Source organism: Xyrauchen texanus, chromosome 24, assembly GCF_025860055.1.
Source record: "Xyrauchen texanus isolate HMW12.3.18 chromosome 24, RBS_HiC_50CHRs, whole genome shotgun sequence".
NCBI lineage: Eukaryota > Metazoa > Chordata > Actinopteri > Cypriniformes > Catostomidae > Xyrauchen > Xyrauchen texanus.
Genome location: NC_068299.1, coordinates 10,249,945 through 10,267,419, shown reverse-complemented (window position 1 = coordinate 10,267,419; position 17,475 = coordinate 10,249,945). Strand labels below are relative to the sequence as shown.

The 17,475-nt window shown below is 43.3% G+C and overlaps 1 protein-coding gene across 6 annotated transcripts in view; it reads right to left on the bottom strand.

Moving 5' to 3' along the window:
• Positions 1-5,261, bottom strand: part of LOC127618115 (E3 ubiquitin-protein ligase TRIM9-like) — a 42,298-nt gene extending 37,037 nt beyond the window's left edge. For all 6 annotated transcript variants that reach the window (XM_052090388.1, XM_052090391.1, XM_052090393.1 and 3 more), the window contains exon 1: positions 4,341-5,261. In XM_052090388.1, coding sequence (XP_051946348.1) covers positions 4,341-5,180 — 840 coding nt within the window. In that variant the 5' untranslated portion in view covers positions 5,181-5,261. The remainder of the gene's footprint in view (positions 1-4,340) is intronic.
• Positions 5,262-17,475: the final 12,214 nt, after the last annotated feature.

Sequence of the window (17,475 nt, the reverse complement as noted above, 5' to 3'; positions counted from 1 at the left end):
CAACAGGTCCAATGTTGTACACCATTCCCTGAGGAACTCAGACACACACAAGTATATTTGTATGAAGTCTACATGTGCCACAATATTTTGAGCATGCAAGATTTTATTCTGAGCACACAAAAATTTTCTGCACAGTCAAGATTATATTTTGAGTGCATAAAATGTATTTTCTACGTGTGTGAACTCAATGTATAGTAAAGCAATGTATCTTCTTGTGAAGATGAATTAATTTTTAGCAAACAAAATATATTTTGCACTTGAATAAAGTTTATTTTAATGTGAATTTGCACAGAATTCTGACATTTATGTAACTCAACTGTTTTTGATTGTGCAAGATCTCACTCACTCTCTCCTACTACCCACTCTGTATGCACTCATAGCTTTGACCACTTGCTTGCTCAACAAGTTTACAGCATTATAATGTAACAGAATTTCAGCCAATCAGAGATAAGGTGGTACATTTTGATTGGCTGGCTAGATAACTGATTATACTGCAAACAAAACAGGAGGAAGAGGAGAAGGGGATAGTTTTATTTCAAGAAATGAAATGTGTAACATATAACCACGCAAAAGCAGTACTTTTGTTGAATTAACTGTGTTTATTTAACCTATTTTTTAGTCTGTACACTGCCAATAGGCTTACTAACTAGATAACCATCTGTCTAGCTCTCTTAGTATGGTCTAGATTAGAATTTGGTTCTCTTGGCTAGTATTTGGTTATCTAGTTTACCAAGTTACACTTACATATATATTAATATAATCTCTCCCAGTTGTCCTACTAGTGGTCGAGCGATATACTGCAGAGAATCGGGCTATATTCTGAATTTGTTCATTATCGGCATCAGCTGATACTCGTTTGGCCGATTTGTTTCTTGAGTGCGCTGAGAATCGACTGCTTGAATGTGAAGCAACTGAGACATGTAAACGACCAGTCACGGTTTGTTTTGTTATGTGCCATCATGTTACTACAATAATAGACTGGTGTGAAACACAGTCTTATTTAAATGGTCCATATATCAGAGCCGCGGCAGACGTGTTTGTGCTCATAATGTTAAAGTGCTCGTCTGTTTCATTCTACCTTTCTCTCCTCAACAGTTCCCTGTTACCTTTAACTGTCTTGTCTAATGATTAAAAGGCAAATATCAATAAAACTAATATCATATACTGTCTGCAAATATGCACATATCTCATTTAAACAGATATAATAAACCAACCTCACACAACTTCAGCAGATCTTGCATCCTGTGGAGCGCTAATTTATTTACCGCTTAAGCACGTATTCTATCAGTCTCTCCTTAACAGTTCCCAGTAACTTTTAACTGTCTTGTCTAATGATAAAAAGGCAAATATCAATAAAACTAATATTATATAGCATACCATCTGCAAATATGCACATATTTAGTTTAAACAGATGTAATTACGACAATCCAGCATTTCTTCTCGTTAAGCACACATCTAATTCTTCCTCTGAAGTGCATATCCAATCAGCCAGAATCAAAACTTCAGGATCAAAAGTTCCTCTGATTCACAAATCATGACGGTAACTCCGTGACAATCCAAGAAGGTGATCCAGGCCATTTAAACCGAATCTGCCTGATACCAGCCTTGCTGAAGCACCTCCAAATCATCATCGATCCTCCACCTGGTCGTCTAACGGTTAGATGGAGACCTGGAGAGGCCTTCAAGCCACAGTGTCTCACACCCACTGTGAAATTTGGTGGATCGGTGATGATCTGCTTCAAAATGGCTGGAATCGGGCAGATTCATCTTTGTGAAGGATGCATGAATCAGGCCACACACAAGGTTATCTTGGAAGAAAACTTGTTTCTTTCTGCTCAGACAATGTTCCCCAACTCTGAGGATTGTTTTTTTTCCAGCAGGACAATACTCCATGCCACACAGCCAGGTCAATCAATGTGTGGATGGAGGACCACTGGATCAAGACCCTGTCATGGCCAGCCCAATCTCCAGACCTGAACCCCATTGAAAACCTCTGGAATGTGATCAAGAGGAAGATGAATGGTCACAAGCCATCTGTGGCAGCGGGGGCGTGGTCAAGCGCCCGTCCGGGAGAGAAAAGCGGTAAGGGCACTCACACCTGAGCTAAATTATGTCTAACACCTGTCTCTAATTGCAGTAGCGTGAGGAAAGCGGATAAAAGCCAGCAGCCACAGAGCATCGAGAGGGGAGCCTGACAACAAGGCTGAGAATACTTGTGTGTCATAAACATACAGAAATTAAGTTTAAAGAATAAAGCTTACCCCTTAAGCTGACGCCTGTTTCCGTCCCTTCCTTGGTCCGTTCCACACCATCAAACAAAACCGAGCTGCTTGAATTATTGCGCTAGGAGTGGCATAAAGTCACTTAACAGGAATGTGAAAGACTGGTAGCGAGCATGCCAAGATCATGAAAGCTGTGATTGAAAATCAGGGTTATTCCACCAAATATTGATTTCTGAACTCTTCCTAATTTATAACATTAGTACTGTGTTGTTTAAAAATGTATATGAACTTGTTTTCTTTGCATTATTCGAGGTCTGAAAACACTGCATCTTTTTTGCTAATTTGTTTTCTTCTCCCCTTTTCACCCCAATTTGGAATGCTCAATTCCCAGTGTGCTCTAAATCCTTGTGGTGGTGTAGTGACTCATCTCATCAATCCGTGCATGTTATAACATGGCTTGTTGAGCGTGTTACCGAGGAGATGTAATGTGTGTGGAGGCCCAAGCTTTTCTCTGCAGCATCCATGCACAACTCACCACACACATCACCGAGAGCAAGAACCACACAGTATAGCAACCACGAGGAGGTTACCCTGTGTGCCTCTACCCTCCCTAGCAACTGGGCCAATTTGGTTGCTTAGGAGACCTGGCTGGAGTAACTCAGCAAACCCTGGATTCGAGCTTGCGACTCCAGGGGTGGTAGTCAGCATCAATACTCGCTGAGCTACCCAGGCCCTCCCTCTTATTTGCTATTTTGACCATTTGCCATTTTCTGCAAATTAATGCTCTAAATGACAATATTTTTATTTGGAATTTGGGAGAAATGTTGTCGTTAGTTTATAAAATAATACAAAAATTGTAATTTTACTCACGCACATACCTATAAATAGTAAATCCAGAGAAACTGATAATTTTGCAGTGGTCTCTTCATTTTTTTCTAGAGATGTATATATATAAGTACAGCCACAAGATGTAACATTTTACATGTTAGCATGAATTTGGTGTGATAAAACTGTATATTAACCTCATCTATTTAAAGTTATCCACCTTTTTCCTGAACGCAGAAGTTCCATGATATGACTGTTTTCAATATCCGGTCTCCAGTGTTTTCGCTTGCATCGGCATATATTCTTAGTGGGTAATGTGAGGTTTACATGATGTTATGTGATGCCAACAACTGCACAAGTTGAGTATGGAATTACAGCACGGTGATGATTCTAAATGAGAACAAAAGTTATTGACCACCACCCACAAAATGCTGCCCTGGGCGACTGCCCATGTCGCCCATGCCTAAATCCACCACTGTTTATCGGCATAGAAATCATAACAAGCAGTTAATTAACAGTTAATTATAATTTTATTCTATCTACTTCTCAGTCAAAACCCAGCAGCATCAATTCTGCATTAAAGCAACACATCTAACAATAATTCAATGAATACTTTTTAACTCTAATAATGTTCTCCTTGTATCTGGATTAGCCGTGCATGTATACTGTAGCTAGTACTTATACATAGTTATTGAAAAGGGCATCCACAACGGGCAAATAGGCAAAGAAATATGTGATGCTGCAGTTTCCTTCAGGATCCAACCAAGCATGTTTAATTTTTACAGGGCAGCATGTTGTGTAGTTCCAAACATTTACAATGATAAACCATTTGGCCTTTAGTTTCATGAAAAAATTATTGGAACAAAATGAACTGATTATAACCAGATACCAGCATTTAAAAATAACATTTTCACTCCAGAACAATTAAAAATCACTTTGGTCCGGTTTTCGGTTACGTTCTGCTAAACATTTAATTCGTTTTCGTTTTTCGTTCCTTGAACGGTTTTTAGTCCCTTGTGTAAATCCATGAATTTGATGTAGACTACTTCTGGTTGTTTATCCTAAAACTAAGTTGGAGAGCTGTGCGCACTTATTTTTCTTTTGGTCTGTATCACGGCCGGTTTTGTCGTGCGCTGCGTTTTAATGAGTTCGGCGCTGTCTCGCTTATCACTGTGACAACACATACGGCTCTACACATAGCCAAATAAAACCTCTATTCTAAGTGTGTACTAAAACTAGTGTTTTATGCATAAGAAGACAAGAGGATTAAACTACCTCAAGCAATTTCCCCACCTTGTGGAATTTCCACATCGCTCCTAGTGCTTTGACTTCATGCGTGGAGTGTTTGCCTTCCTCCAGACACTGGTAGCACACGGGGGTCTTGCACTGCACGCAGTACATACTCAAGTTCTCCAGCTCGTGTTCGGTGCAGGTGGAGATCTTCCGAGGGCTTGCGCGGCGGCTGATCCTGCCCTGCGCCGGCGGCACGAGCCGGTGCTTGGCCAGCGGACCCCGTGGCGGGTGGCACCGGAGGCGGCACGGGTCGCAGTAGAACACGTCGCACTGCTCGCACATCATCGTCGCCTCGCGGGGGTTCTTCTCGCACAGTTGACACTTGAGCGCTGCCGCTTTGCTCTGCTGGTACCGGTCCACTACCTCCTCCAGCACGCGGTTCTTGGGGAAGCCCCGGAGCCCCCGGTCGTCGAGCGTCAGGCTGCGGTGGCACTGCGGGCAGGTGAGGCAGGAATTGCGAGGGACCGGCGGCAGGACGCCGGTATGGGGCAGCAGATGGTGCTGCGCTTGGTGCTTGGGAGGAACAGCAGGGGGGAAAACGCGCACCCCGTTGGGGGATTTCTGGCACGGGGTGGTCGGGGCGCTCACGATACCGCCGTAAGACCCGTAGCCACTGTCCGCCTCGCTGTACAGGCTCATCTTATCCAGGTCTAAGTAATCATAATCGGACACGCCGGAGCCGGACGCGCGGCTGCTCTGAGGGGATTCGGCGTCGGGCGTTTGCACCAGGATGTTACGGGCGCAGGCCAGGCAGATATTATGCGAGCAGGGTAGAATGATGGGCTCACGGAAAAACGAGCCACACACCGGGCATTTTAACTCCTCTTCCATTTCATCCATCTTGTTCGAGCTGGATCCTTGTAAACGAATGTAAAATATTCCCACCGATGCCAGCTCCGTACGGATGCGTCGCCTTCCCGTTTTCCGTCTAATGCACCGGAGGATAGAGGAGGGGGCGGTATAAATTCGGTGGGCGTACGCTGACTCCAGCACTGGCGCACGAACAGCTACAGCACAAATGCCCTGTCAGTTCATGTGATGAGCTCCAGAAATCCAATCAGACTGATGATGCTCGCCTGTCACCAATCTATGGCAGACACAGCCAATGTTTGTATTAGTGCACCTGCTGTAACAGAGCACCTGATTCCGGCATGTATCACATCTAAAGCTGTTGTGTGCAGGTGCAGTACAGGTCAGTTTTCAGCAAAAAGTGTTTGACAGTTGAAAATGCAAGAGCTAAATCTGAAGTGTTCTCTCCTAATTGCTGGTGGATGATAATTGCCTCGAGCAGAATTTCCATGGTAACCAGAGAGAGAAGGAAAGAGGGAGAGAAAGCAGAGTGGAGAAATAACAAAAAAAAGGGAATCCATCCAACACTTTACACTGGGTGCATGAAAAAATGTTCAATATAAAAATGGTTTACATGTAAAGAATAGAGTTCTTATCTGCTTGGGCCAAATGTGAAGATTTTGCAAAATGTAAAGAATGCTGTGATTATGATGTTAAAGGAAAATTCCAGGTTCAATACAAGTCAAGCTCAGTCGACAACATTTGTGTTATGTGTTGATTGCCACAAAAATGAAACCAGATAACTAATGATGCTTCTAAGGTGAGTGGCACAATTTACTTTCCAGCTGCTATCGACTAACTCGTGTTTTTTACACGTGTGAGCATTTCAAACATTAGTGTTTGCGGAGGAGTTCTTGAGAGGGTGTGTGGGTGTATTCTGGTTGTTGTAGAGTTTGAGTGAGTGTGTATGTGCGTTGGGAGGACTGTGAATTGATGTGCATTTTGTCCATGTGCTTCTCTCGTGAGTGTGACTTGGTGGGGGAGTGCAATTAATTGCTTAATAATGTTTTATTATTATGCCAGTAATTGGGTCACTGAGCAGGTTCTAATCTGGGGCCAGCAATTATTGAGTCTCATAGTACATAGTCAGCCATATTTGCATGAAAATGTTCAAAGAGATGCTGAGATCTTGACCTTTTAAAAATGGTTACAAATTATCAAAATTCATGAGAGCACTAATATTTCTTGCAGTCTATCGTCAGGACTATCAGAAGCTGTAAAAAGCAACAGACTATACACCAATGAGAGAGATTTCTGTGTTCCAATAAATCTATTAATTACAAACTTGTTCACATATTTTGTTTGTTATTCTTAATATATATATATTTTTTGTTGCAATTATTAAATAAAATAATTAATATATAATGATACATATTTAAAGGTTTCAAAGCCTTTTTTTTATTTACTATTGATGGTTTTGAAATCTTTTTTTGTTAATTATTGGTGCTCGAAAGGGAAGTATTATTATTATTATTTCTGAAACTTAAGGTTTAGGGATTAAACTAGTATTAAAATATGTCCTGCATCATTTGTGTTACTGACATTAATGATTCTTAAGTGATCAGATTTATTTGATTCCCATTACATTTTCATTTCCACCTAATGCAAATTCCATTGATTCCATAAAATGCCATAGATTTATACTGAAGGAGGGACCAAAGCAATATCTGCAGACCAGAATATCAAACAGGCTTTTTTTGCCTTGGGCCAAAAAGCCTAGTAATCACCCAGAACACCTTAGCAACTGCATATCAACATTCCAGAAACCAACAAGAACATCTAAGCAACCAACTAGCAATGCCCTAGCAACCAAACAGAACACTCTAGTGTAATTTAGTTTTTTTTATTTTACATTTAGTCGTTTAGCAGAAGCTTTTATCTAAAGCAACTTACAAATAAGGAACATAAGCAATTTTTCATACAAACAGTCAACAATATTTTCAGTACCGCAGAGCCAAGTTGTGGTTGGAGTAATATAGATGCTAGCGCAGAAGAAAGACAGACAAGGTTTTTTTTAAATTGTTAAATATTAAGCGCATTTAGCGTTGATTGGTTAAGTGCTCACGGATCAGATGTGTTTCCGCTGATTCTTGAATGCTGACATGGTTTCAGCAGATTGTGTGGAGGTTGGAAACTCATTCCACCACGAGGATCAGAGAAAATGAATGATTGTGAAATATCTTTGCAATGGGACCACCAGGCGTCACTCGTTCATTGACCGCAGAGAGTGAGTTGGGATGTAGATCTGGAGGAGACAATTGAAGAGTGTGCCGTTCCATTGGCTGTCCTAAAGGCTAGACTCAAAGCCTTGAATTTGATGTGAGCAGCTACTGGTAGCCAGTGGAGTGAAATCAAGAGTGAGGTGACATGAGCCCTTTTTGGCTGATTGAAGACCAGACGCGCTGCAGCGTTCTGGACCATCTACAGAAACTTAATCATGCTTGCTGGTAGACAGGCAAACTGAGAATTACAGTAGTCCAGTCTTGATATGACCAGAGCTTGGATTGGGAGCTGTGTAGCATATTCAGAAAGGAAAGATCTGATTTTACTTACGTTGTAAAGTGCAAACCTGCAAGACCGGGTGGTTGACGAGATGTTGGCAGTGAAGCTAAGCTGGTCATCCACTATCACTCCCAGGTTCCATGCTGTCCTGGGTGATGTTAGCGTAGTTGAACCAAGATGAAAAAAGCAGAGCCAGTGTTATGGATCAACTGGGGATGTGTGCGTGCATTTGAATAATTTGACTTGCCTTTTCAGCAGATTAGTTCAATGTGAGTTGACAAGGAGCACAGAAAAAACGTTATAAAAAATGCTGGTATCGTTAACCTGCTTTGTTTCACTGATGTCTGTTCTAATAAATTTGTCAAAGTTTAAGAGTGATTTTAAATGTTACACAGGGTAACATCTGGTTTCCAATGTTAATGTGGGACATTGGTTTGAATGGGAACTGGTGATAACACTTGTCAGAGCAGTAAATCGCAAGTGGAATTATTTTATTTGCAACATTAAAGCATCATAGGCTGATATGTGTCAATATTTGTTTATAATGAATAATGAATTGATTAACCTGAAAATCAACAAAGTGATTTATGAAATATAGCTTGGATGCTGGTCTAGTGGTTAATCCTGCTGGCAGTACAGACCAGGGTTCAAATTCAGGAAAGACAAAATGCATTTATAGCTTTGGCGCAGATTTTGATGTATTTGTAACAGATATAATGAAAACAATTTTGTAAAACACACATACACAGACAAATAATTATTTAAAAAAAATAATAAATCAATCAAAATTGTAACTTAATCTGACAGCCAGCAATTAAAAATAAACTATCGAATTTTTTAAGAATGCTTGAATTACTTAAACATTTTATATATATATATATATATATATATTTATATTGTATATATTAGGGATGGGCATTCATCAATAATTTGGTATTCGACAAAAATTTGACTCTTTGTCACGAACCCCGCTCCCTCGCTCCGCCCCCTCGAGCTTCCACGCTCATTCCGCCCCCTCGAGCTCGCACGCTCGTTAGCAGGTCTCCATCCTCGGGCTCGCATGCCCGCCATCCTATCACCAGTATTAGTTTCACCCGCACTCGTCCCCAATCACTAGATCATTAGTTTCACCTGTACTCGTCTCATCACCTATCATTGGTTACACCTGCACTCGCCCCTATATATATCACAACCCTTTCGTCTCACTCGGGTTGGTTATTGTATTTAGTTTCCCGTGTCTTTGCCCCCGCTAGTCTCGTCTAGTTTTGAACTCCTCTTGTCCTCCTCTTAGCTTGCCAGCTCCCCTTGTTCCCCTGTCTTTTGCTCCCCACTAGTCCCATCTAGTTACTCTGATCCTGTTTCCCGGCTTCGACCCCCCCACTCTCGTTGACCACTCTCTCCCGGATTCGCCCCTTTACTCCACTTTGATTCCCCGGCTTTTGACCCTACGCTTCCCTCGACAACTCTTCTCTGGATTTACCCTGTTTGTACTTTTGCCTGCACTGCTATTAATAAAAGCAGTTTCCTCCGACATTTTGACTGTCTCATCTTGTGTGTGTGTGTGTGCGGGTTACAAAATAACCAACCCTTACCGAAGACAGTCACAATGCCCCGCGCTGAGGATTTACGCAGCTCACTAGAGCGGATGTTTTCAGCGCACTCTGCGACAGGATCTACCGTTGGGAGTCATGATCGCGCGCTCACCGCCCAGGGACAGCAGGTACGTGCGATTTTTGATTTTTGTCACCCTGTTCTACCTGTGTCTGTCCCTGAGCCCGTTTATGCTCCCAACGCATTTCTGAGCGCCGTGAGCCTTCAACCACCTGAGAGGTTTGACGGCTCTTCGGGCGCTTACCAAGAGTTGGTTATGCAGGGCAGCGGTTGCAGAACGAATAGCCGTGCCCTTAACATTATGGACCCAGCGGCCCAACTCTTGGTTTTGCGTCAGGGGAGTCAACCCTTGGAGGCTTATGTTATGGATTTTTGTGCCCTGGCCAACCAGGTGAATTTTGATGAGGTAGCTCTGAAAGACATTTTTCAATTTGGACTGAATGAGCCAGCCTCATCATTCATGCCTGGTGGTCGCTGCTCTCTCAACCTGGCTCAGTTTATTGACCTCGCCCTACTGTACGCTGGTTCCTCGTTTACTGTGGGGGAGGCAGAAACTGAACCAGCGTTCCATACCACGGCCCCCGTCTCGAAGCCTTACACGGCCCCCGTCCCGAAGCCTGACACGGCCCTAGTCCCGAAGCCTGACACGGCCCTAGTCCCGAAGCCTTACACGGCCCTAGCCCCGAAGCCTGACACGGCCCTAGCCCTGAAGCCTGTCACGGCCCTAGCCCCGAAGCTTTACATGGCCCTAGTCCCGAAGCCTGACACGGCCCTAGTCCCGAAGCCTGACACGGCCCCAGTCCCGAAGCCTGTCACGGCCCCAGTCCCGAAGCCTGTCACGGCCCCAGTCCCGAAGCCCGACACAGCCCCATTCCCGAGGCCTGTCACGGCCCCAGCCTTGAAGCCTGGCATGGCCAGCGAGTCAACGCCCATGCCTGCCACGGCCAACGAGCCAGCGCCCATGCCCGCCACGGCCAACGAGCCAGCGCCCATGCCCGCCACGGCCAACGAGCCAGCGCCCATGCCTGCCATGGGCAACGAGCCAGCGCCCATGTCTGCCACCGTCAGCGAGCCAGCGCCTGTAGCCTCGACCGCCCCAGAGCCAGCGCCTGTAGCCTCGACCGTCCCCATGGCCACATCCCCTGTTGGCCGAAGACGTCAGAGAAGGAAGAGGGCCCCTTCTCCCCAGTCTCGTCTTGTGCTCAAGACCACAGAGGTTCCCTCAGAGTCTTCCACGACTCTGCCGGGCTCTACTCCGCCCTCAGAGTCTTCCACGACTCTGCAGACCTCTACTCCGCCCTCAGAGTCTTCCACGGCTCTGCCGAGCTCTGCTCCGCCCTCAGAGTCTTCCACGGCTCTGCCGGGCTCTGCTCCGCCCTCAGAGTCTTCCACGGCTCTGCCAGCCTCTGCTTTGCCCTCAGAATCTTCCACGGCTCTGCCAGCCTCTGCTCGCCCCTCAGAGCCTCGCGGCCCTCCCTCTCGAGTCTTTCAGGGCTCCTCCTCCCCTCGAGCCTCTCAGGGCTCCGTCCCTCGAGTCTTTCATGGCTCCACCCCTCAAGCCTCTCACGGCTTCGCCTCTCGAGTCTCTCAGGGCTCCTCCCCCTCTCAAGCCTCTCAGGGCTTCCCCTCTCGAGTCTTTCAGGGCTCCTCCTCCCCTCGAGCCTCTCAGGGCTCCTCCTCCCCTCGAGCCTCTCAGGGTTCCTCCTCCCCTCGAGCCTCTCAGGGCTCCGCCCCTCGAGTCTTTCATGGATCCACCCCTCAAGCCTCTCACGGCTTCGTCTCTCGAGTCTCTCAGGGCTCCTCCTCCTCTCGAGCCTCTCAGGGCTCCGCCCCCCAAGCCTCTCGAGCCTTCCAGGACTCTGCCACTCGAGCCTCCTACGGCTCCGCCTCCCGAGCCTCCTACGGCTCTGCCTCTCGGGCCTCCTACGGCTCTACCCCCCGAGACTACAGAGCCTGCCAGGTCGTCGCCTCGGGGACCTCCCACGGCGCCACCTCCCTTGGCTCCACCTCCAGAGCCTTCCAGGCCTACCTCGCTAGAGCCTCCCACGGCGCCACCGTCATTGGCTCCACCTCCTGAGCCTTCCAGGCCTTTGCCCCTAAAGCCCCCTTCGGCTCCACCTCCAGAGCCTTCCAGGCCTCCACCTCCAGAGCCTTCCAGACCTACCCCCCTTAAGCCTCCCTTGGCTCCACCTCCAGAGCCTTCCAGGCCTTCGCTCCTAAAGCCTCCTTTGGCTCCACCTCCAGAGCCTTCCAGGCCTTCACCCCTAAAGCCTCCTTCGGCTCCACCTCTAGAGCCTTCCAGAACCCCACCTCCAGAGCCGCCTACAGTGCCGCCTCTGACGGCACCGCCTTTCACGGCTCAGCCCGGACTTCCTGACCCCCTTCCTGTCCTGTGGCCTCTTCCCTGGCCTCCGGACCCTATTCCTGTCCGGTGGTCACCTTCCAGACCCCCGGACCCAGTCCCTGTCCTCCAGTCGCCTTCCAGACCCCCTGACCCAGTCTCTGCCCTTTGGCTGCCCCCTAGATCTCCCGACCACCCGCCTGTCCGCTATGTTCCCCCTGACCTTGCCTTGAAACTGGCCATTGACCCCATGGACTGTCTCATTTCCCTCTGTGCCCCTTGGACTGCCCTCAATTTTGTTAATGTGTTTTGTGGGTTGTCTGTTCAGGGGTTTTTTGTTTGTTGGTATCGTCCAACAAACAAAATTATAGAGACATTTCAGCCAATGATGCTTTAATTTTGCATAAAAAATAATTCCACTTGCGATTTCCTGCTCTGACAAGTGTAATCACCAGTTGCCACTCAAACCAATGTCCCATGTTATCATAGGTAATCATGTTACCCTGTGAAGCCATTAAAATTGCTCTTAAACTTTGTCAAATGTATTAGAACAGACATCAATGAACAAAGCAGGCTAATTTTCAACTAAGTTTTCACATCGGTGATGTAAGTGTAAGTTTCAAATTATGAGTAGAAATATTTATTGTACAAGTTGTACAAATCCAAATATGCAAGCTCTCCAGTTTTGCTACTGATTTAACTTCATAGACACCGCTCCTCTCCAGGTGACCTTGAAGTATCTGCCTGTGAGATATAACTCAAACCATCCAAGCAGTTCCTGTGATGCCCAGGTCAAAGAGAGTGTGCAGGAGAATCTGGTGGTTCACTGTTTCAAAACTCGAAAGCAGCAGACAAGTCAAGGAGGATGAGGACAGATGATTTGGAGTTAGCGCTCGCCAGTCGCAGGGTTTCAACTTCTGACAAGAGGGCAGTCTCTGTTGAATGTCCTTTTTTAAGCCTGACTGATGTCTGCCGAGTAGGTTGTTCTGTGAAATAAAAGCAGACAACTGGTTAGTCTCAGCCTCTGATGCAAGCCCACAGGCCATCCATTGTCCAATGACTAAATGTAACTGGAAAACACTTTCTCACGTTAGTAAGTCATAATCTGATTGGCTAGCTTGAAGGATATTCCATGTGTTTTATCAGTCCACATGGAAACAGAGTTGTGTTCCCAAGGTTCTGAGTTAATACGAGTGGGTTTGAGGATAAAATAATAATCACTGAATTTGTCAAAGTTTAATAGCAAGTAAAATGTATACGAGTATCCATTTATATTGTGCTTTGTTTTCTGTTTCTGTGAAATAGTCTTTACTGAGGTTTTCTGTGCCGTACTTAGACTCTACACATTTTCTGCTATTTTTCCATGTGTTTTCTGTGCAATTGCTTGCAGAGACTGCTACACCAGTGTTTTATTTTGGTATAATACATCTCAGATAAACCTGCCCTCTCCGCAAATAATGACCAAATCAGCAGTGACTGATCACTTTACATGTGATGGTTCCTTCTGTCCAAGTAAGTGTTCTTAGCCAGTTTTTTGCACAATAGAGTTAAGATCTTTTGTCTTTTTATTCAAAGGTCTGGCAAAGCGGGACTAAGAACACCCTAGCAACGAAATAGCAATGTACTAATAAAGCTCATAAAGTCTAAGCAACCACAAAGCAACGCCCTAGCAACCACCCACAACACACTAGCATTATGGAACATGTTTCATCTGACATATAATAGCTTCTTTTCCACCACCGGAGCCAAACAGTTCTGAGCATGGTTAGTAAATGTACCAGTAGCATTTTCCACTTCAGCATGGTTCAGTGTGGTATGATTACAATGTTTTCAGCACAGTAAGGTAACCATACTCAGGACAGAGAATCGTATCGGTGAAACAGCTTTTGTGACATCACATAGTCAGTCCATTCCAATCAAGAGTTTGAAGCACCACAGTGAGAAAAATACAAATTCAAATCTGTAAGGAACAGCATGGTACTAAATATTAAAATACAAACAAATGTAATTCCAAAAACTACAGAACAATCAGGAGAAACTATACAAAAAAATCTAATGAATATATATTTTTTAAACTATAAATGAAGAGCAGCTCTAAAACTGTTTGACTCTTAGCTTTAGTCTGTCCATCTGGCACTGGTGAAGGAAGTGATGCTGGATCTTTTGAAAGATTATAGAGACTTAAAATCTTTAGGCAGAGGGAGTTTCAACTCCAAAAATTGAACCATAAATTGGCTTGGACTGTGTCCCTAGATTACACACATTTTAGTTGGCATCCCGAGGCTCTAAAGATTGACAGTCAGAGGAGGAATAAATCAGGCAGATGCAGACAGACTGTGTTTGTGTGTGGATTTGCATCGAGATAATTTTTCTTCTGTCTATATGCACAAGCTGTTCATCATCCACAATTACATATATAAATGCTATGATTCAATATACTGCTGAAAAAACACATTCTCATATAATGTTTTTACGAGTACGCATGACTATTTGCATAGGTTTGCAGGAGTTTGAGTCGTTTGGCAAGTCTGAAAATGGACATGCTCTTTTTGTGATGCTAAGAGTAGGCTGTGCCTTGCATAACAGGTAAAAGCATGTTTCAGAGAGAGGATGAGAGGATGTGAAAAAAAAATAGATGAAAAAGTGGATTTATCAATACACCTACTCCTATTCATGCTGTCTCCGGCATTTTCTCTCCTCCCACATGCATCCTGTGATATGTGTATGCGTGTGTGCACAGACGTCAGTGAGAAATTAAAGTGCGTAGCACTCCAAAAATGGCTATAACCGGATAAAATGTTGGTTGAAAATCAGACAGAGAGATTTGTATTAATTAAATAAAAATGTATTTGTGTATACAGGTTTGAGTTTCCTGATCTCCGCTCTCTCAAATCAGTTTACTAACCTCCTCAGGCTCCTCTAGACAGATATACAAGCCATTAAATACTGACTGTACATTTAAAATACACGTTGCTGTAGTGTTTTGTTGGGATTGGAATTGTGTGCTCTTATTGGTGGATGACACATTTTCTTGTTTATTCATTGATCATATTTTGCAGTTGTGTGATTTAAAAATGTTTACTTCATTTGTTGGGCCTTCGTGCTGTGACACATTGGTTTGGTTTAAATAAAATCTTCCCATCAAAAGTGTTGCTGGAGTTACCTTCTATGCAAAATAATCAGCTATAAAAGATTAACTAACTGACAGCATTATATTGCTTAATATGCTCAGAACAGACAATCATCACACTGAATAAAAAAAATGCTTTAATGCTATTTTGTTTAAACAACTTCAAAGTCAGTTATTGTCAGTGATTTGAGTCGTGATCGGCCACCTGTTACACCACACAGTTTCATACCTAAAACAAAGGCTTTGTTATCTAATCAAACATTTGCCTAAACTGACCCCTACCCAATCCTAACCCCTTCCTAATTCCCCTAACCTTCTTATACACAATCCTAACCCATTCCTCAATAAATACATTTAGATAATTACATCAAACGCACAAAAACATTCAATTTACATTTTAACAAATTCACTGTCACACAGCAATTATCACATCACTGCAGCCATTAGCACTAATTTAGTGTCAGCACAGAGTGAGTAATAACAACATCCTATGAGGGTGTGAGTGTGCTTCTGTATGTGTGCGCAATCTGTGCATGTCTATGTGATTGTGTTTTTTTCTTTAAGCAAATTCTATTCATTATTGTTTTGTCAATCCCACACACACACACACACACACACACACACACACACACACACACACACACACACTGGACTGGCAGGCCAAAATTCCTATGAGTCTTACAGTAAGTGATTTATTTACAGGGTTGTTGCTTTTTCCCCATCACTATTGTCCCCCCCAGGGCAGTCACCAGAACGTATAGGGGTGGGGGATACTTTTTATGATATGAGACACAGAGAAAGACCAAAACAATATCCACACCAAAATACAAGACAACCCAGTCAGTAGTTATAATCAAAATATACCATGTTTTATAATAAAACATCTCATAACACCAAAACACCAAACAAAATAGTTCAGCCTATAACAATTGCAATAGATTAATAAATCTCACCAAAGGCATTTGCATTTATGTAGCATATAAGCTTAAACACTACATAAACATGTATCGGCACATCAAAAGCTCCTTAATTCCAACAACACAATAATAAAACAGCAATAACCATGAAACAACAATAAAAACTGCTGCTCTGTCAATAACAATGCCTGCTTGTAGAGCCCATTCCCTCTTCCTAACACCTCAACAATGTCTCCACTCTGATTCACACTCTGTTGATGTTAGTCGAAGAAGTTGATGATGACTCTTTAAACCGCTTTCCACACAGAATTGTTACACAGGACCACCCAAATTAGATTTGAGACTGCAGAGTGAACAAGAATGTCATCTTGGGGGCACTGCCCCTAATGCCCGTCCTTGGCGACGGGCCTGTGTCATCCGGAGTAAGATATTCACCCCCGGTTTGTTCTAGCACAGAACCTGTGGCAAACATACTGTACTAAAGTTGCCTTATATAGAAAAAGTCTGTTAAATAAACAAATAGCACATTTGGTATATAAAATAAAGGTCTTGTATGTCACCCAGTACAACCTCTTCATATTGTACATTACAATTTCTCTGTCTTTCATAAATTTGTATGTATGTATTTGGATGTATCTGGATCATGTATCGTTTGTGATAAAAAAATAACCTGCAGAAAAATTTACAAAATAACTAAATGCAGTAATACTATGGGGTCCGCAGAACATTTACTACAAAAAAGGGTTATAAAAGGGTTAACATTTTAAGTATTTGACATTATTACTGTTTTATTTTCATTCTAAGGACTAATTAGAATGATTATTTACAGTAAGATATAAAGCCAATTCAATTTTCAAAATAAAATTGTTATGTATTTCTAAGTGTTTGTCTATCCTTACTTGCAAATTTGCATACTATCAAGGGCTGCATTTCCCAGAATCATCATAAGCCTAAGTACTGTAGACTGTAGAAACCATTGGTGCCAATTGTCTCTACGATCAACTTCATTTACGATGCTTTTGGGAATCACAGCCCAGAATAGTTTGTACTTGTGTTTCCCTTTATCTTGCACACTCTGGGTTGTTAAGGAATTCTCTATAAAGCTGCTTTGGAACTTTTTTTTGTTTATCTGTGAAATGCAATTTACAAATTGATTTCAATTTACAGTAAATAGTACTTTATTTGTTGTTCTTCAGGCATATGCACCAAAAATTACTCTAATAGTGGGAACGAAAAAATACACTGTCAATTTAAAGGAATATTCTAGGATCAATACAAGTTAAGCTCAATCGACAGCATTTGTGACTAAATATAGTTGATTACCACAAACATTTATTTACAGTGAGGCACTTTTTGGAGGGTTTAAAGGCAGAAATGTGAAGCTAATAATTTTATAAAAGCACTTTAATTCTTCTGTTAAAACTAATGTATTATTTGAGCTGTAAAGTTGTTTAAATCGTCATTTTTACAGTCATTTTAGGGGTCGTTCCATCATCACGGCAACAGAGATGTAAAATCGGATATAACTTTACACAGAAAAAGTTAGCAAGCCATTTTATCACACTAAAATCATGTTAAAGCTGCACCACGACTCACTAAGCCTATAAAAATTATTTGTATTTTGAGCTGTCAGGTCCGATTTGGTGTGACACCATTTGCGTCATTACGTCATGTCCGTAAACATAGGAAAGAAGAGCTGGCTGTCTCGTTCCAATGTAGACAGTAGATGGGGATAATGCACTGTTTTAGTTTGCGAGTAGCCTTTAAAAAGAAGAAAGAAACTAC